Genomic DNA, 20,246 nt, shown 5'->3' with positions numbered 1-20,246 from the left:
GCGAGGCCAAGTGCTGGTGGTCCGGACTGGGGAGAAAAACCGGATGGTCATCGACTACAGCCAGACCATCAACCGGTTTACGCAACTGGACGTGTATCCTCTCCCCTGTATTTCCGCCATGGTTAACGATATCGCGAAATACAAGGTCTTCTCCACTGTGGACCTTAAGTCCGCTTACCACCAGCTTCCCCTCCGCGCGAGTGACCGCAAATACACCGCATTTGAGGCTGATGGGCGCCTCTACCACTTCCTTAGGGTTCCATTTGGTGTCACAAATGAGGTCTCGGTCTTCCAACGGGAGGCGGACCGAATGGTCAACAAGTACGGATTACGGGCTACCTTCCCGTATCTTAATAATTTCACCATCTGCGGCCACGACCAGCAGGACCATGACGCCAACCTCCAGCAATTCCTCCAAACCACAAAACTCCTTAACCTCACATACAATAAGGATAAGTGCGTGTTTAGCACCGACCGTCTAGCCATCCTCGGCTACGTAGTGCGTAACGGAGTGATAGGCCCCGACCCCGAATGCATGTGCCCCTTAATGGAACTCCCTCTCCCAATACCCTCAAATCCCTCAAACGCTGCCTGGGTTTCTTAGCTTACTACGCCCAATGGGTTCCCAATTACGCCGACAAGGCCCGTCCCTTCATTCAAACCACGACCTTCCCGCTGTCGACAGAGGCCTGCCAGGCCTTTAGCCACATCAAAGCGGACATCGGAAAGGCCACGATGTGCGCCATCGACGAGTCCCTCCCCTTCCAGGTCGAGAGCGACGCATCAGAAGTTGCTCTGGCGGCCACCCTGAACCAAGCGGGCAGACCCGTGGCCTTCTTCTCCAGAACTCTCCAGGCTTCCGAACTCCGCCACCCCTCTGTGGAAAAGGAAGCCCAGGCCATAGTCGAAGCGGTGCGACATTGGAGGCACTATTTGGCCGGCAGGAGGTTTACCCTCCTCACAGACCAACAGTCAGTAGCCTTCATGTTTGATAATGCACAAAGGGGCAAGATCAAGAACGACAAGATCTTACGGTGGCGGATCGAGTTGTCCACATACAACTATGAGATCTTGTATCGTCCTGGGAAGCTCAATGAGCCTCCTGATGCCCTGTCCTGCGGTACCTGCACCAGCACGCAGATACACCGCCTCCGCTCCCTCCACGCGGACCTCTGCCATCCAGGGGTGACCCGCCTCTACCATTTCATTAAGGCCCCCAACCTGCCTTTCTCCATCGCGGAAGTCAGGACAGTAACCCGTGACTGCCACATCTGCGCCGAGTGCAAACCTTACTTCTACCGCCCCAAGCGCGCACACCTGATCAAAGCATCCCGCCCCTTCAAACGTCTCAGCATTGACTTCAAGGGGCCCCTTCCCTCTAACAACCGCAACATCTACTTCCTGGCGGTTATTGACGAATTCTCCCACTTCCCCTTCGCCATTCCCTGCCCCGACATGACCACATCGACCGTCATTAACGCCCTCCTCTCCATCTTCTCCCTGTTCGGCTACCCCACATACATACACAGCGATCGGGGGTCCTCCTTTATGAGCGACAAGCTGCGTCAATTCCTGCTCAACAGCGGCATCGCCTCTAGCAGCACGACCAGCTATAACCCCCGGGGTAACGGACAGGTCGAGCGGGAGAATGGTACCATCTGGAAGACCATACTACTGGCCCTCCGGTCCAGAGATCTCCCTATTTCCCGATGGCAAGAGGTTATCCCCGATGCCCTACATTCTATCCGCTCACTCCTCTGTACCGCAACAAATCAGACACCTCATGAACGTCTTCTTGTCTTCCCCAGGAAGTTGTCCTCCGGATCCCCTCTCCCAACGTGGCTGGTCACCCCCGGACCCATCTTGCTCCGGAAGCATGTGCGGGTGCACAAATCCGACCCGTTGGTGGAACAAGTCCAGTTACTCCACGCTAACCCGCAGTATGCGTATGTGGAGTACCCCGACGGTCGGCAGGACACGGTCTCCCTCCGGGACCTGGCACCCGCCGGCATGCGGCCTTCCCCCCCCCTCCACCACAGATCCCCCCCCTGTTTTTTTCCCCCCAGCACCCCACTCAGGTCACCCCTTCCCCATCCATGGCGTCTCCACAGCCAGCTCGGGTGACGGAGACGATTCAAGGACCATCGCTCCCGGACTCCAGGACGTCAGCGGAACCACCACCATCGGCTGACCTGACGTCACCTCCTCCACTGCGGCGGTCTGCCAGAACGTCACGGGCCACGAAAAGACTGATTGAATCGATCTAAATTCCAACAGCTCCATGGACTTTGTTGGGACTTTGTATAATATTGCTTATTGTCTGAGCCAGTGGGAAGCCCCCAAATTTAATAACAGAAAGGAGAGAAAATTTTTGCCCTCCCGGCTGCTACTCATATTACCAGTTCTCTCTCTCTCCCCCCCCCTCCCCCCCGCCCCGGCTCTCGTTGATACCCCCCCCCCTCCCGGCTTCTGTCTCCGCAATGGGTGAATGTGGTGATATGATTTGCATAGCTGTCTGCCATTGGGGCAGAACACCGGCTTACCATTGGTCCTGGTCGGTCATGTGCCTCTCGACCAGTTGGTTGAGACCAGTCATGTGACAGCTCTCCGATTAGTCGAGAGGCTGAGTTAACCACGCCTCCTTTGCGAGGTATATATAGTCGAAACGCTCTGCGGTCGTCCATTTTAGTGTAGACAACCGCAGGGCTAAGTTCTAGCTTATTAAAGCCTAACCTTTGTAATGCAACTTGTCTCTCGTGCAATTGATGGCTCATCAGGTGGTTTGAGGTATTCAAGTGCACTTGTAGCTTGGTGGGCGTGAGCCAGTCAGAGTCTTCACCAACAAAGGAGATTTTTAAAATATTCAAATAATATATATATCAAAACACTTCCCTGTATTTGAAACACACAGAGATGCTTTTGTTTATTGAAACAGAGAAATCCCCTAGCAGAGGCTGAAAATCCCGTATATCAAGTTCGATGAATAAACGGAAATAGGGAAGTGAAACTGTCCGGAAGCCATTTTGTGTTCAGCCAAATGCAAATAAAAACTGGCAGCTTGTCACAGAAAAAAGGATCTTCTGAAACATGTCTAATTACTACATACCCAGAAAGAAAACCAGTAGAACTTCAAAATTACTGCTGCTTTTCCGAACTGAAGTTCCACTTCATAGAATAATAGAACCCCTATACTGCAGAAGGAGGCCATTTGGCCCATCGAATCTGCACTGACCCTCTGAAAGGGCACCTTTCGTAGGCCCACGCCCCCATCCTATCCCTGTAACCCAACCTAACATTTTTTTGGACACTAAGGGGCAATTTAGCATGGCCAATTCATCTAACTGCACATCTTTGGATTGTGGGAGGAAACCGGAGCAACCGGAGCATGCAGATACAGGGAGAATGTGCAAACTCCACACAGACAGTGCCCAAGGCTGGAATTGATCCTGGGACTTGAGCACTGTGAGGCAGCAGTGCTAACCACTGTGCAACCGTGCCACCCTATTTGAAGGGATCCAAATAGACCTGCTTAGACCAGTACCAATCTGTTATGTATCAGAATAACACCATTGGCTGGTGCAATGTCCAATGTTACGCAATGATGTCATCAGAGCGTTTTGTGGGCTTTTGTGGAGTTCACCATTGTATCCTGTTTGAGCAGCAACGTGTAAATAAATCCCTTTCACTATGTTGTACGAACTCGACGTATGCCACCTTTGATTCTTTCTCTGCAGCTACAACAAAGGACATAACACAGTAATTTCCCACATTTTACTGCTTTTTCTGAGGCAAGATAAAGAATGGTCAGTCGTGGCTGATCAAAGTCATGCTATTATTGCAAAGGCTTTTTGGAACAGAATTTGTGCTTTGTTAGATGAAGAAAGAAGAACATTTCTAAAAGCAGGCTTGCCCAACCTCCGGCCCGCTGGCCATTAAGGCCTTTTGATCCGGCCCACCGCATCATTGGACTCAACCGTTGAAGACCTCAGGGACAGAATTTTGATAAATGCTTACTCGTCCAATCCCAGGCTCCTTTCTCTAGGCATTGGCAACTGATAGGCTCACGTGAGCCTATCAACAGTCAACACAGGTTGAAAGCAGCTTATGATTGGGTGAGGGCACGCAGTCAGTTGCCAGGTAGATTAGAATTTTCGGTTTCTGCGTGCGGAGCTCAGAGGGACAGGTCAACACAGGAGGTGGGGGTTGGGGTTGTGGAGAGAGAGTGAGTGTGCCTTGCTCCCAGTCTCAGGTTTCGCTCCACTTCCCTCCACTTCACCGCCTCACACCAACACATTCCCAGGCGCCCACTCACACAATGGGTGAGAGTGAGTCAGTGAAAACCCTGAGACAGGGAGTGAGTCAGATACGCACACACTGACCCTCTCACCTGGTCAATTTTATCAACTACTCTTTCTTAACTTGTCAAACAAATGCTAAGACATTGCTTTACTTTTGCTCAACAATCGTTTCTCTTCTTAACTGCCCCCCCTACCCCTCCCCCATCATCAAGCAAAGAGGTTGTACAAGCCTGGCTTAAAGATTTAGGAATATTTTGATAAGGAACAGAGCAGTGGAAAATCAATGTTCTCCTTGACCCCTCCCACCATAGAGAACTGTGGCCGACATGAGGAGAGCTGCACCAGTGGAGGGCAAAGTTGAGAGCCAACCCCCTGCCCTTGCTGTTGATGCCCTTCCCCTCCCCTCAGTCCTTTAGCACCCCCCTCACTCACTCTCTGATGCTGCCTGGGATTTAATGGTTCACCTCATTTCCTTCCCTTCCTGTCCATGAGGGACAACAACAATCGGAGAGAAGATTTCCCATTCTACACAAACTAAGTGAAGAGAGCTCTTCTGAACCTGAGAAGTTTTAAAAGGAGGTATTTCTTCTCCCCTTCTGGCTTTGACTTGGCAGCTGGCCAGCGTGTGGTATACAGAACCTCACAAAATCAAAAGAAATTAGGATAATGCATTGGGGAAGTATGTGATAATCCAGGAGCCCAGATTCTCAGATTCTGTGCTGTGGGAACGACAGCGAGGTCCCAGGTTCAATCCCAGCCCCAGGTCACTGTCCGTATGGAGTTTGCACATTCCCCCTGTGTCTGCGTGGGTCTCACCCCCACAACCCAAAGATGCGCAGAGTAGGTGGACTGGCCACACTAAACTGCTCCTAAATTGGAAAAAAATAATTGGTTACTCTAAATGTATTTTTTAGAAGATTCTCAGATAATGGGAATGTAATAACCCTCATGAGATCTAAGGGGGCAACCCAATTGGTCCCCCCATGGGGCTCATGGAATACCAGCTCCCTGTTAATGGGAGGAGGCCCATCAACTGGGGCTCATGGAAATCACCTCATAAAAGCCGGCTTGGATTGGGACCGGTATGATCCGTAGTCCCAATGGGACATGTGTGCTGTATGCCGCGTTGCGGCCTTTTCTTTTGGCTGAAAATAAATTCCCTAATTATACAATCACAAGCTATTCAAGATTAAACCATGGAACTTGGATACAGTTTCTGGTTATGGGCATCATTATGGACATTCAGATATTGGTGTTTGGCTGAAATGTTCATGTTTCCGCCACTTACCTCAGTATAGTCTTTGTTGTGAAATGACTTCCAGTTCAACCAAGCATCGTCCAATGAAGGATCGTGTGTGTGCGCGAGGGCAACAGCCAGAATGGATACCACCAAGCAAATGGAAAGGAAGGAGGCCTTCATTTTGGACAGCCTAATAGAATGAATACACCAGGGTCAGTGACAGACAATTGATAACTATTCATAGACAATGACATGCTTGTGATAGTTTGCAGCTTATGTCCAACATCGAACTGTTTCACCCCGAGCCTCTCTAATCTCCAAGGTGAAGAAACTGCAGCCGTTTTATGGTCCATTTGGACTAAGCACCTGGTTCCAGTGTAATATCAACGAGGTGGCACACTGCAGGTAACTTCTTGTGCCACCCAAGGCAGGGGTGGTCAGGTAACCCTGGATAGATGCTGCCATCGATGTTGGAGGATGCATATCACTTGGAGTTCTGACCACGGGTGGCAGGGATCTGCTATTCCCACCTCTGTGTGTCCGACACTAATGTTGGGTAAATATATGCTGACGAGTTTGAAGCTGTAAGTGACACTGGGAAGTGAAATCAAATCAAACATGGTCCCTTTTGTTTTAAGGTGGCATTTTCACAAATAGAGAATTATTTCGGTGCAGAAGGAGGCCATTTGGCCCATCCTATCTGCACCGGCTCTCCAAACGGGCATCACGACTTAGTGCCATTCCCCTCCCTTTTCCCTGTATTCCTGTATATTGTTTCTATTCAAAAAATCATCTAATGCCCTCTTGAATGCCTTGATTGAACCTGCCTGCACCACTTCCAGGCAGTGCATTCCAGACCCCATCCACTCGCTGTGTGAAAAAGTGTTTTCTTGCATCACATGTTCAATTGCAGCATCAGTTCAATCATCTGCAGGGTGAATTCTGCATCGTCACTGCCCAGTGCTCAGATTTTCACTTTGCAATTTAAATTCAGAGCATCAGCAGCTTTAACACGACGGTGTACATGGAGAAACTATTTCAGCTGAGGGCAAGTTCAGAAATGAGCAAACATAAATATAGGATGCCCAGGAATCATCAACTAAAGAATTTAGGAGAAACGTTTTTACACTGGGAGTGTTCCGATTGCAGGGTGCCCTTTTGCATGGAGTGGTTGGAGCAGATAATGTTGAGGCATTAAGGCTATTTACATCTCGGTAACATCGCCTTATCCATCCCTGTATCAGTTCATCTGCTGCTGAAGCCCTTGCCCATGCCTTTTTCATCCCAGGCTTGTATGTTCCAATGTAATCCTGGCCAATTAGTGCCATCTATCCACCATGAGCCTGCAGTCATGTAAAACCCTGCAGCTGTGCCCTACCTTATACCATATTCCACTCAAACAACCCTTCTGTGATTTCTGACCTACACTGGCTCTCGGTGAAGCAACACCTCGATTTTAAAATTCTCAACCATGTTTTCAGGACCTGTCCCATTTCAGGAATCTGCTCCAGCAGCCCCCCCCCCCCGACCCTCTACAATTCTCCAATTCAGGTATTGGATATCCCTCAATGTGGTAGTATGACTAGGGGTATTACGGTACGTGGGAGTGTGAGCTGCCATTGGTGCAGAAGGCTCGCTGCCCATTGGCCCAAGTATTGTGTTCTCTGCATTCCCATTGGTCGAGGGGAAGGTAGCTCCGCCCACGAGGCAGGGTATAAGAACCCGTGTCCCCAGCAGCCAGGTCATTTCTGTACTCCTGCTGCTGGGCACACTTCTTGTAGATTAAAGCCTTTGAAATGGACTACTCCTTCGTTTCCATGTCCATTGATTGCACATCACTCATTTCAATAACTCCACCATTAGCAGCCGTGCCTTCAGTTAGCAAGGCCCTAAGCTCTAGAATTTTCTCCCGAAACCTCTCCAATCTCTATGTACGGTGGGCACAGGAAGAAGTCTTACAACATCCGGTTAAAGTCCAACAGGTTTGTTTGGAATATGGGCAGCACGGTGGCCCAGTGGTTAGCACTGCTGCCTCACGGCGCCAAGATCTCAGGTTCGATCCTGGCTCTGGGTCACTGTCCATGTGGAGTTTGCACATTCTCCCCGTGTTTGCGTGGGTTTCGCCTCCACAACCCAAAGATGTGCAGGGTGGGTGGATTGATCATGCTAAATTGCCCCTTAATTGGAAAAATGAATTGGGTACTCAAAATTGATATATAAAAAAATAAAAAAATTTAAAATTGGTTTGTTTGGAATCACTAGCTTTCGTAGTGCGGCTCCTTCATCAGGTGAGTCATCTGATGAAGGAGCTGCGCTCCGAAAGCTAGTGAATCCAAACAAACATGTTGGACTTTAACCTGGTGTTGTAAGACTTCTTACTGTGCCCACCCCAGTCCAACGGCAGCATCTCCACATCATATGTATGGTGGCACAGTGGTTAGCACTGCTGTGTCACAGTGCCAGGGTCCTGGATTCGATTACAACCTTGTGTGACTCTCATGTGTGGAGTTTGGACTTTGTCCCCTTGTCTGCCTGGGTTTCCTCCAAGTGCTCCAGTTTCCTCTCACTGTTCAAAGATGTGAAATTAGGTGGATTGGCCACGCTGGATTGCATCTTGGTGTCCAACGGTGAGGTGGGGTTACGGGGATAGGGCAGGGATGGGGCCTAGGTAGGGTGGTCTTTCAGAGGAAAGGTGCAGACTTGATGGGCCTAATGTCTTCCTTCTGCACTGTAGGGATTCTGACTTCTATTAAGGGGAAAAGTTTCTTGCTACCTACCTTATTTGGATCTGGTTCTTGTCACATGTACCAAGGTACAGTGAAAAGTATTTTTCTGCGAGCAGCTCAACAGATCATTAAGTACGTGAAAAGAAAAGTAAATAAAAGAAAATAAAAGACAAAGAAAAAAAATCTATGTCCCTCCGAATTTTGTACAGTGGCAGACAGCACTGGAACTCTATAATGGTTCCCTGTCAGGCAACAAAATCATAAAAATCATGAATGCTAACGAGGACGTAAATACATATTAGCGGTGAATCACAAGGATTCGCCCAATCATCCACTGGCACTTTGGTGGAAGATAAGCGGAAAAGGAACTTTACAACATTACAACATAGGGGATTTCAAAAGATGTTTCCTGTTGAGAAGCCACACCCAGATTTAACTCTGCAGGGAGACTCATAGCTGGCTCAATGCCTCCGTATCAACAACACCCTGTACAGAATCCAATTCACACACAGGTCAGCAGGTTAAACATTTGCTGTTTGTTTAACATTGTTGTTTGCACACTGGTTACCACATTTGCCCACACAACACCACCTATGTGTCAGAAAGTATTTAACTGGCTGTAAAGAGAATTTGATGTGCAAAGCAGGATTATAATTTCTAGTTGCACTTGGCAGTGCTAATGGCAGTGAGTCTAATTCGATATTTCTTTCAAGTGGCCAGCATTGACAAAATGGGTCAAATGGCCTCTTTCTGGGCTGCATGAGAACATTTTTTTCTTTCCTAAGCAATTGTGAAATAAACAAAGCATTTCAGAAAATCCATTTTATCTTTGGAAAAATAAGTGGAATTGATCGTAAATCTAATTGTTTAGCAGTGAGTAGAAAGTCTCTTTTCAGTAAAATTCTTGGTGCATATATTTGTTGACAGTTATAAAATACAATATTTGAGACTGTTAAAGACTATTTAGCACCTTCAAAACTGGTGTTAATAAGACCAAAATTAAGCTGCCTTTAAAATCAAGTTGAATATCTTCAATTTAACCATTGTGGTCATAAATGGAGTTCTGGTTACCCGCTGCTGGTGAATTTTATTAAGTGTACGACTGTCAGCAACATTACAAGAGAGTGGATAGACTGGTGGTGATTTCACACCAGATTGCGATCAAGAAAACAAACAACATATTCATTTTCTCCATAAAGGTTTGGAACAAAGCGAAAGCAATCTCAGACGTTGCTCACATATTGGGCTGGATTCTACGATTCCCCAGCCACGTGTTCCTCGGCGGTGCGCTGGTTTGCAGGCGGCGGGATTCTGTCTTTCCGCCGCTTGTCAATGGGATTCCCCATTGAGGCCACCCCGCCGGGGAACCCGCAGGCAGGATTGCGCTGCCGGCGGGGGAAAGTGAATCACCATGGCTGGTCATTGTTAATAATAATCGCTTATTGTCACAAGTAGGCTTCAATGAAGTTACTGTGAAATGCCCCTAGTCGCCACATTCCGGCACCTGTTTGGGGAGGCCGGTACGGGAATTGAAATCGCGCTGCTGGCCTTGTTCTGCATTAGCCCACTGGGCTAAACCAGCCCCTTATCGAGTAGAAAACCCCAGACCGCACTGATTGTAAGTTATATGTGTGATGTAGCAGTGTATAGAAACTAGATTGGACATTGTTACAACAGGAAACCAAGAACAGCAAACTGTGCCAACATTTTACAGCTGATAGATCAGACTCTGGTGGAAAAGGTCAGGTGTTGTCTGCTTGACAAGTAAAAACTTGAAAATGATATGCATAATTCAGATACTATTTATTCCTTTGGGTGTTGCAATGTAGACTTTAATACTATTCTCCGGAGTTGAATTCTTGCTAATTTTTAAATAAAATGTATCTCTTGCAACAACAACAATTGATATATTTACAACAATGTTTATGTAGCCCCTTTAACATAGAACACCATCCTCAGGGACCTCGCAAGAGTATCTTTTCTCCAGGAATCATCCTTGATTATTCGGGGATTATCGAATGATAGCTTATGCCATGATTTTATTACGAGCTGGAGTGATGAAGCAAGCCCCAATCCTACCTCAGCCAGAACAGAGATCAAACCCCACACTGCTGGCATTATTCTGGACCACACACTAGCTGTCTCACCAACCCAGCTAACTGGTCCTCTCACAGGGTATATTAGACGAACAAAAAAGACAAAGCAAAGTAGGAGTTGACCGATTCAGTGAGTCAAAGAGGTTGATTCTTAGTGTCTTAAAGGGGCAGAGTGTTGAAGAGACAAAGAGGTCTGGAAAGGGAATTTCAGAGCTTAGGCCGAGATGGGCGAAGGCGCAGCTGCCAATGGTGGAAAGAGTGAAATTGGGATGTGAGAGTTGTAAAAATGCAGGGTTCTCAGAGAATTGTAGGGCTGAAGGAGGTTAGAGACAGGGAGGGGAAAGACCATGGAAGGATATGAACACAAGGATGAGAATTTTTTTAATCGAGGCACCAGTGGACTGAGACCCAGTGTAGTTCAGAAAGCACGGGATGTTAGGTGAAATGGGACTTTGTACTCATTCGTATAAAGGCATCAGAGGTTTGGATAATCTCAAGTTTATGGAGATCATGATCGGCACTAATATGCAATCAGCAGCTCCTCATGAGTGCTGCAGTGCTAACCACTATGCCCCCCCTACCTGGTCCCTTTATACTTGGGCCCCAAGGGTTAATTTACAAGGACAGACTACACAAACCAAGGTTAAATTCCCAATAATTTAGACGGTTAAGGGGTAGCTTTCAAGATGTGAAGAGGAACTGATTGACTGGATAGAGAAAAACTATTTTTGCTGATTGGCAAACCTCGGACCAGGGTCATAATGTAAATATTGTAGCAAGGCTTTTCGGGGGTGAAGTTAGGAAATAGTTCCATGCACAAAGGATTATAGAAGGTTGGAATTCTGCAAACAGAAAACGATGCTGGGTTAATTGTAAATTTCAAATCTGAAATTATTGTTAACAAAAGCGATTAAGGGATATGAGCAATAGGCGAACACATTCAGTTGGATCACAGATCAGCCATAATCTCATGGTAAAAAGTGCAAGGGGCGAAATAGCCTAACTTCTGTTCCTAAAAAATTTATATCTATTACAAAGGTGGTACAGTAGCACAGTGGCTGTTTAGCACAGGGCTAATTCGCTGGCTTTGAAAGCAGGCCAGCAGCACGGTTTGATTCCCGTAACAGCCTCCCCGAACAGGCGCCGGAATGTGGCGACTAGGGGCTTTTCACAGTAACTTCATTTGAAGCCTACTTGTGGCAATAAGCGATTTTCATTTCATTTTTTCATTTGTGATTAGTCTAGTTACTGCACAGTGCCAGGGTCCCAGGTTCGATCCCCGCTGGGTCACTGTCTGTGCGGAGTCTGCACGTTCTCCCTGTGTCTGCGTCGGTTTCCTCCAGGTGTCCGGTTTCCTCCCACAAGTCCCGAAAGACGTGCTGTTAGGTATATTGGACATTCTGAATTCTCCCTCCGTGTACCCAAGCAGGCGCCAGAATGTGGCAACTTGGGCCTTTTTACAGTAACTTCATTGCAGCGTGAATATAAGCCTACTTATGACAATAAAGATTATTATTATATTGTATGATGGACCTAGCAAGCTGGTGCAGTTGGTAGGGATGGTCATGTCGAGCTTCTGTCAGAGACTGCTGCAGTGACTGATAGAGTAAAGATTTATACTGTCTCAATCTCACCTATTTTAATTGCTCCATTACTGGTGATTGTCCTTTCAGTTATCAGGGCCCCAAGCTCTAGAATCTGCTCCCCTTCAACTCTCGGTCCCTCTTCCTTCTTTAAAATTTATCTCATTGGCCAAGCGCTTGGTCATTGACCTGAATATATGTCTTCTGGTTGGGGCTCAAATTTTGTTTGATAAGCATCCTGGGATATTTTGCTGCATTGAAGGTTCTACATCAATGCATGTTGTTGTTGTTTTTGACACAATGTGATTTTATATCCTGATAGGTCAGTGATAAATGGTACCACAACAGCCTGAGGGAGGCTCTGTGTTCAATCCCTGATTGGATTGGAAAAGAAGTAAGACCATTTGTGGAAACAAAGAATGGTTACAGCACATATTGGGGCAGCACGGTAGCATTGTGGATAGCACAAATGCTTCACAGCTCCAGGGTCCCAGGTTCGATTCCGGCTTGGGTCACTGTCTGTGCGGAGTCTGCACATCCTCCCTGTGTGTGCGTTGAGCCTGCCTTTACCACACTCTCAGGCAGCACATTCCAGATCCTAACCATACCTCATGTTTTTCCCATTATGTCATTGCTTCTTTTGCCAGTTACCTTAAATCTGCGCCCTCAGGGAATCGATCCTTCCCTAATGGGAACATTCAGTCCTTATGTTCCATTGATGATCACTCCCTTAACATCCCTGTCTACCAGCCCAGGCTGGGAGAGCAATCCTGGTTTCAGACACTGCCAGTGTAGAGCAATCCAGGATCCAAATACCCCCGTGTACCAGCCCAGACACAAGATGCCCCAGGGTACCAGTCCAGGTTTCAGATGCCCCAGGGTACCAGTCCAGGTTTCAGATGCCCCCAGGGTACCCGTCCAGGTTCCAGATGCCCTCAGGGTACCAGTCCAGGTTCCAGATGCCCCAGGGTGCCAGTCATGGCCCCAGATGCCCCCAGTGAAGTATTGCTGCCCCTTCCCTGAAAGTATAAGTGGGAAGAGGAAGAGATTTCTTTGACTCTTCCTGTGTCTGTTTATTCCCATTGCGTCGCACTAAAGTTAGAAAACAAAACACTCCGCATAAAAAATAAAATAAAACGCCGGGGACACGATGTGGATTGGCAAATGACACATGGACCCACATCAAAATGAAACTAAAAGTTTCTGAAATCCTACAGTCCCCGACCGGAGGCTTACCTCCCTCTTAATTTTTAATTCGCATTCTCTTTGAAGAGCTCTCGGGATTCTCCAGGTTTACACGTTTAGTGAGGATTAAAACTCTGGGAGAGAGAAGAGCGACCACGATCTTCCCCAACGCCCATTGTAGAAAAGTCCCATTGAGTAAAATCCAACAAATCCCTGTCAGTTTCACTCGCCTTGCTCTCAGATCTCAATCAAATCTTCCAATTCCCACCAGAAATCTATTTCGAGGGGCATTTCCTCCTCTGAGCTTCTTACCTGCCAATGATCCTCCCCTCCTCTCAACTCCAACCTGCTTCCAGACTGCTTAACGCTTGAACAGTTTATCAGTTTACGCTCTCAAACTCCTCCCAGATCTTGACACAAGTTTCATGTGACTGTGGTAGGTTTTTCTTGTGAAATGTTTGGTCCACTGAAGTGAAGGGTTTTTGACTGCCAAACTTCCACTTCCCTATTGAGATGGTTTTCCTGTTTGCGCCCTGGTGAGATCTCATTGCACAACCTTGCTTCTGGAGCCAAGCACTGTTTGATCTTCGATTTAAGATTTAAGTTAAGATTTTGTTTTCTGAGGTGCATTCACAGTTCCGTTTAAAATGTGAAAGGGTGAGGTGAAGCCATTTGTGGTTAGCACTGCTGCCTCACGGTGCCAGGGACCTGGGCTCAATTCCGGCTTGGGTGACTGTGAAGTTTGCACATTCTCCCCCTGTATGTGTGGGCTTCCTCCGGGTGCTCCGGTTTCCTCCCACAGCCTAAAGAGGTGCAGGTTAGGTGGATTGGCCATGATAAATCGTCCCTCAGTGTCCAGAGAGTTAGATGAGGTTGCGGGGATAGAACAGGGGAGTGGGACCTGGGTAATGTACTGTTTTGGTGGTTCGGTGCAGACTCAATGGGCCGAATGGGTTCCTTCTGCTCTGTGGGGATGATATTAACCCTGAGAAATTAGAACAAACAGAGCGGCTCAGTGGTTAGCACTGCTGCCTACAGCACTGCGGACCCGGGTTCGATCCCAGCCCTGGATCACTGTCCGTGTGGAGTTTTCACATTCTCCCCATGTCTGCGTGGGTCTTGCACCCACAACCCAAAGATATGCACGTTAGGTGGATTGGCCACACTAAATTTCCCCTTAATTGGAGAAAAATAATTGGGTACTCTTACTTTATTTTAAAAAATGAAATGAGAACAGTAGTTTGGAAATAAATTGTTATTTTTGTTCAGCTTGGTGTCTGACATGCTTGAGAAACCATACGCATTTTCAAGATCTCTAATTCAAGCCCAATGGCTCCTGTTTATCATTCAACAGATGGTAGATAGAGATACTGAATGGGATGATTGACAGTAGACAATCTTGCCTCACTCCCCCTTTTCGAATCTCTCATGGACATGGATCTCGGAGCTGGAACCAAAGAGAAAATGCTGGAACATCTCAACAGGTCTGGCAGCATCTGTAGGGAGAGAAAAGAGCTCACGTTTCGAGTCCAAATGACCCTTTGTCAGAGCTGGAACACGCTTAGCAAATACATCCCAAGACTAATGGCAAATACTACGGATGCTGGAAAGCTGAAATAGAGACAGAAAAATTCTGGAAAAACGAAGTGAGTCTGACAGGATCTATGGAGAGAGAAACAGAGTTAACGTTTCAGATCCGTATGACTTCTTCAGAGCCAACGGTGTAGTTTTGAAAAAGTCACACTAATCCAAAATGTTAACTCTGTTTCTCTCGATACAGCTGCTGCCAGACCTGCTGAGCTTTTTCCAGCATTTTTCTGTCTTCATTTTAAATCGATTGCAAGATTTGACTACCTCATCCTATAGATTCCATCTTCTTACTGAAGCGCTGCCTCATCAAACGAAAGAATAAATCCAAAGTGAGTGGGTTTTCTCCTTTGTCTAGAAAGCTGTTATTTAACTTACATGTTTCCTGTAAAGGTAAAATTAAAACTAAATTAAAAAATTAAAATTAAAATTAAATTAAAATTAAAACCTCTCAGGTTGAGAGGGTTGTTAAGAAGGCGTACGGTGTGTTAGCTTTTATTGGCATAGGGATTGAGTTTCGGAGCCATGAGGTCATGTTGCAGCTGTACAAAACTGTGGTGCGGCCGCATTTGGAGTATTGCGTGCAATTCTGGGCGCCGCATTATAGGAAAAATGTGGAAGCATTGGAAAGGGTGCTGGGGAGATTTACCAGAATGTTGCCTGGTATGGAGGGAAGGCTGAGTGACTTGAGGCTGTTTTCGTTAGAGAGAAGAAGGTTAAGAGGTGACTTAATTGAGGCATACAAGATGATCAGAGGATTAGATAGGGTGAACAGTGAGAGCCTTTTTCCTCGGATGGTGATGTCTGGCATGAGGGGCCATAGCTTTAAATTGAGGGGAGATAGATACAGGACAGATGTCAGAGGTAGGTTCTTTACTCAGAGAGTAGTAAGGGCGTGGAATGCCCTGCCTGCAACAGTCGTGGACTCGCCACCACTAAGGGCATTCAAATGGTCATTGGATAGACATATGGATGATAAGGGAATAGTGTTGATGGGCTTTAGAGTGATTTCACAGGTCGGCGCAACATCAAGGGCCGAAGGGCCTGTACTGTGCTGTAATGTTCTATGTTCTAAGACCAATACCACTTAAATTATTTGATAGCTTTTGGCATCGTGACATTTCTCTTCCTGTGAATAGACAACAGCGATCTGAAATACGGGAGGGTACATCTGCTCCAAGCCCAATCCACCTTCAAAGTGTCACTGGTTCCTGGCAATGTTCTGCATGATGATCACCAATACACCTCTTCCCCACGATTACAATCCCGGACTGGACTCCAAACGTTGCTAGGATACCTGACAGAAACCCCAAAATTTTATTTAATTTGTAAGACTATGAGGAAAGGATACTTCGCTCCAGGACTGATTCCATGCACAAATAGGAATATGGTATACTTTAAAACAGATCTTATTATTAACACAGTGTGGGCGTCACAGTGGTGCAATGCTGAGTGCCGAGGATCCAGGTTCGATCCTGAATCCAGGTCACTGTCCGTGTGGAGTTTGCATTTTCTCCCCTTGACCGCATGGGTCTCAACCCAAGGGTGTGCAGTGTAGGCGTATTGGCCATGCTAAATTTCCCCTTAATTGGATTTTTTTTTTCCAATTATTCACACAGTATTATTAACTTTAATATCATAAAAACAATAGCTTACAATTACCTGTTAAACAATGCTTACCAATGACAATGAAACATTAATTCCTGATTGCTATCTTTTAGCTCCACTCAAGCAAACCCCTTCTCAGGTCAAAATCCACATTTAAATACAGTTATCCAACCCAGGAATACTTGCTGTAAAGAGATGTCTGTGATAAACCACTCTTGAGAGAGAGATCCTCGAGGAAATAGCTTGCACTTTCTTGCCTCTGTCAAACTATTGTTTAATCTGCCAGTCTTTTCTGAAACTGGTGTTCTGTTCAGAAGTAAAATCTTTTAAACTAAACTTCTGTGAGAGAAGAAGCTAGTCTGTTCACAGACAGATCAAAGTTACTGTTTCTCTCAAAACTGCTCGATTGCTCAAAGAGATCTAAATTGAATTTCAAACTGAAAACTCAAACCTGACTGCATCAATCCTGGATACTCCCATTAACTACATAATCTTACTAATCTAAACACAGTCTGCGGGATTCACTCCGTCGTTGGGCCCCATCGTTTGGACTTTGTGTAATTGTGAAGCCTTGTAAATGAAACAACTCACAGATCCCATTAAATCAGTGGGGTCTAAGGCATTTGAGTTAGTCCACTCAGAGAGGCCACTGACCACAAAGTAATACTTTGCAGTTGCTCCCCTATCACTTGAGCCTTGCATGATTTCTTCTACAGCAGTTTCAAACACATTCTCTGTTAGGTCATAAGTTTTTTTGCTGACAAGGAGAGCATCTCCAGGTTAGTACAACTCCCACAAACATCACACCCCCACTTCAATCTTTGCCATTGCTCGTTACGACACTCAGATCACAACTAGGTATTCCTCCACACATTGGTTTGTGGTCTCACTAACTGCTGATTTCATGCCCCTAAACCGATGTGTCACAGAAGTGAAAATAAGTTAACTATCATGTGATGCATCATCAGACACATTTTTACTTTAATTGCAAAATAATTCTATCAAGCTCAGTCAAATCCAGAGGGCCATTTATTTAAAAGCAGAAGTACGTCAGCTGACTAAAAATGAAATACTGCAGATACAGCAGACTTGAAATAAAAGAACTGAAAGGTTCAACTGTCGGGCAGCGTCTGTGAAGAAAACAGGGTTAATGGGCAGGGGTTTCCGTCCATCCCCACCAATGGGATCTTCCGGTCCTGCAGACGATGATGCCCCTCCGTCTGCCAAGGGTCCTCCAGTAGCAGAGGGTGCGAACAACAGGAAAGCCCATTGAGAGTGGCAGGATCAAAAGGTCCTGCCACTGACCAATGGTGGGTGGCCTCCTTCCCTGTAAAACACGGGGGGGGGGGGGGGGGGGGGGGGATCCTGCCCTTTGAGTCCAAAATGACTGTCAACATGGAGGAAGATGCAGCCCAGTGGTGACAGCCACCCTCCAAACCTGGAACCAACTGCGGCAGCAATTTGGCCTGACCAAAATGTCGGACAAGGCTCCCATCTGCAACAACCATAGGTTCACACCAGCACTGACTGACGCCACCTTCAAAAGGTGGAGGCAGGACGGGGGGACACTGGCAGTCAGGGACCTATACACGGACGACAGGATCGCAACACTGGACGAACTGACAGAGAAATTTTGGCTAGCTGGGGGGAACGAGCTACGGTGCCTGCAGCTCAAAAATTTCCTACGAAAGGAGACAAGGACGTACCCACAACCGCCACAACAGACACTACTGGAAGACCTACTGGACGCAAGTATCCTAGAGAAAGGGAACTGTAGTGACATGTATGGCCGACTGGTAGATAGGGACGACACCGTACTGGACGCAACAAGAAGGAAATGGGAGGACGACCTGGGGATGGAGATAGGGTGGGGACTCTGGAGTGAAGCACTGCATAGGGTCAACTCCACCTCCACGTGCGCAAGGCTCAGCCTGACGCAACTAAAAGTGGTACATAGAGCCCACTTAACGAGAAACCGTATGAGTAGGTTCTTCCCGGAGGTGGAGGACAGATGCGAGCGGTGCCAAAGAGGCCCGGCCAACCACGCCCACATGTTCTGGCCTTGCCCCAGACTTGTGGAGTACTGGACAGCCTTCTTTGAGGCTATGTCCAAAGTGGTAGGGGTGAGGGTGGAGCCATGCCCGATAGTGGCGGTCTTCGGGGTTTCAGACCAGCCAGATCTATTCCTGGGGAGGAGGGCGGACGCCCTTGCCTTTGCCTCCCTGATCGCCCGCCGTAGAATCCTGTTTGGCTGGCGGTCAGCAGCACCGCCCAGAGCTGCAGACTGGCTGTCCGACCTCTCGGAATCTCTCCAAATGGAGAAAATCAAATTCGCCATCCGAGGGTCGGACGACGGCTTCCACAGAACGTGGGAGCCATTCGTGCAATTGTTCCGGGACCTGTTTGTGGCCAACGTACAAGAGGAAGAATAGTCGGGTGGCCAAGAATCAGGGGAAAATGGACGGGAATCGGGGGAAGGTAGCCGGGGGGGGGGGGGGGGGGGGGGGGGGGTTTGATGGCTAGCTAAGGCCCAAAACCAAACTGTAAATAAATGCCTATAACATGTGCCTCGGCCATATTGGGGAATGTAAAATATGTATGCCGGCTAAAGGGGACAGCCACAGTTGTTATTATGAAGATGCTTACCTGTAAATATACATGTTAATTTTTGCGTGTTTTTTTTCTCTCTAATAATTTGTAATTTGTTGGATATAAAATATGAAAACTCAATAAAAAAATTTATTTAAAAAAAACATGGAGGAAGACGTTCTGAAGAAGACGTGGCAGTCACCCTCCATAGGACTTCACACCCATCCCCTCCTCCACCTCCCCTCCCAACTCTTCCTTTTTAATTTTTTTAAATTTAGAGTACCCAATTCTTTTTATTTCCAACCCGTGGCCAATCCACCTACCCTGCACATCTTTGGGTTGTGGGGGTGCGACCCACACAGACATGGGGAGAATCTGCAAACTCCACACGGACAGTGACCCGGGGTCAGGATCGATCAGTGCTAACCACTGTGCCACCATGCCGCCACCATTTGACCGTAATCCCCCCCAATGACACACCGCCCACCACCAGGATCCTCCCGTAAATTCCTGAGCACTCCCCTCCTCTACCCTCGCCAACAACAGGGCGGTACCCAAGAACATTTAACGGAGAAAATTGACAACGGTTCCCAACCCATCTACTGATGGAAGTGAACATCTGAGATGTCACGCGAATCGGTTCAGGTTTAGCAGTGATAAGACCATGGTTTGAAAAGTTTGTCAACACTTGTGAGGTGAGAGTGACTGCCCTTGACATCAAGGCAGCATTTGTCTGAGTATGGCATCAAAGATCCTTGGCAAAACTAGAGTCAATGGGGCAGCACGGTGGCGCAGTGGTTAATGCTGCTGCCTCACGGCGCCGAGGTCCCAGGTTCGATCCCAGCTCTGGTTCACTATCTGTGTGGAGTTTGCACATTCTCCCCGTGTTTGTGTGGGTTTTGCCCCCACAACCCAAAAGATGTGTAGGATAGGTGGATTGGCCACGCTAAATTGCCCCTTAGTTGGAAAAATTGTTGGGTAATCTAAATTTAAAAAGAAAACTAGAGTCAATGAGAATCAGGAGGCAAAATCTTTAACTGGCAAAAAGGATGATGATTCTGTTGTTGGAGGCCAATCATCTGAGTCCTGGTTCATCAGGGTACCGTCCTCAGTCCAAGCATTTTCAGCTGCTTCATCAATGAACGGCTTCTGTCATAAGGTCAGAAGTGGGGATGTTCGCTGGCGACTGTGCAATGTTCAGCACCATTGCAACTCCTCAGACATTGAAGCAAATGCCGCATGAACTGGGCAATATCCAGACTTGAGTGGCTAATGGCAAGTAACATAAATGTCACACAAGTGCCAGGCAATGACCATCTCCAGCAAGAGAGAAT

At 47.2% G+C, this 20,246-nt stretch overlaps 1 protein-coding gene across 1 annotated transcript in view; it reads right to left on the bottom strand.

The window, feature by feature from the left end:
- The window catches only part of LOC119953143 (procathepsin L-like), a 48,719-nt gene extending 35,121 nt beyond the window's left edge, over window positions 1-13,598 (bottom strand). The window contains exons 1-2 of the mRNA XM_038777038.1: window positions 13,441-13,598; window positions 5,587-5,728 (exon numbers count right to left, since the gene is read on the bottom strand). Of these exons, the coding sequence (XP_038632966.1) occupies window positions 5,587-5,718 (132 nt within the window). The 5' untranslated portion in view covers window positions 5,719-5,728; window positions 13,441-13,598. The remainder of the gene's footprint in view (window positions 1-5,586; window positions 5,729-13,440) is intronic.
- Between the last annotated feature and the right edge of the window lie 6,648 nt (window positions 13,599-20,246).

Source organism: Scyliorhinus canicula, chromosome 18 (genome assembly GCF_902713615.1).
Source record: "Scyliorhinus canicula chromosome 18, sScyCan1.1, whole genome shotgun sequence".
NCBI classification, from domain to species: Eukaryota; Metazoa; Chordata; class Chondrichthyes; order Carcharhiniformes; family Scyliorhinidae; genus Scyliorhinus; species Scyliorhinus canicula.
Note: the sequence above shows the minus strand (reverse complement) of the source record. Positions and strands in the feature narration are given on the sequence as shown.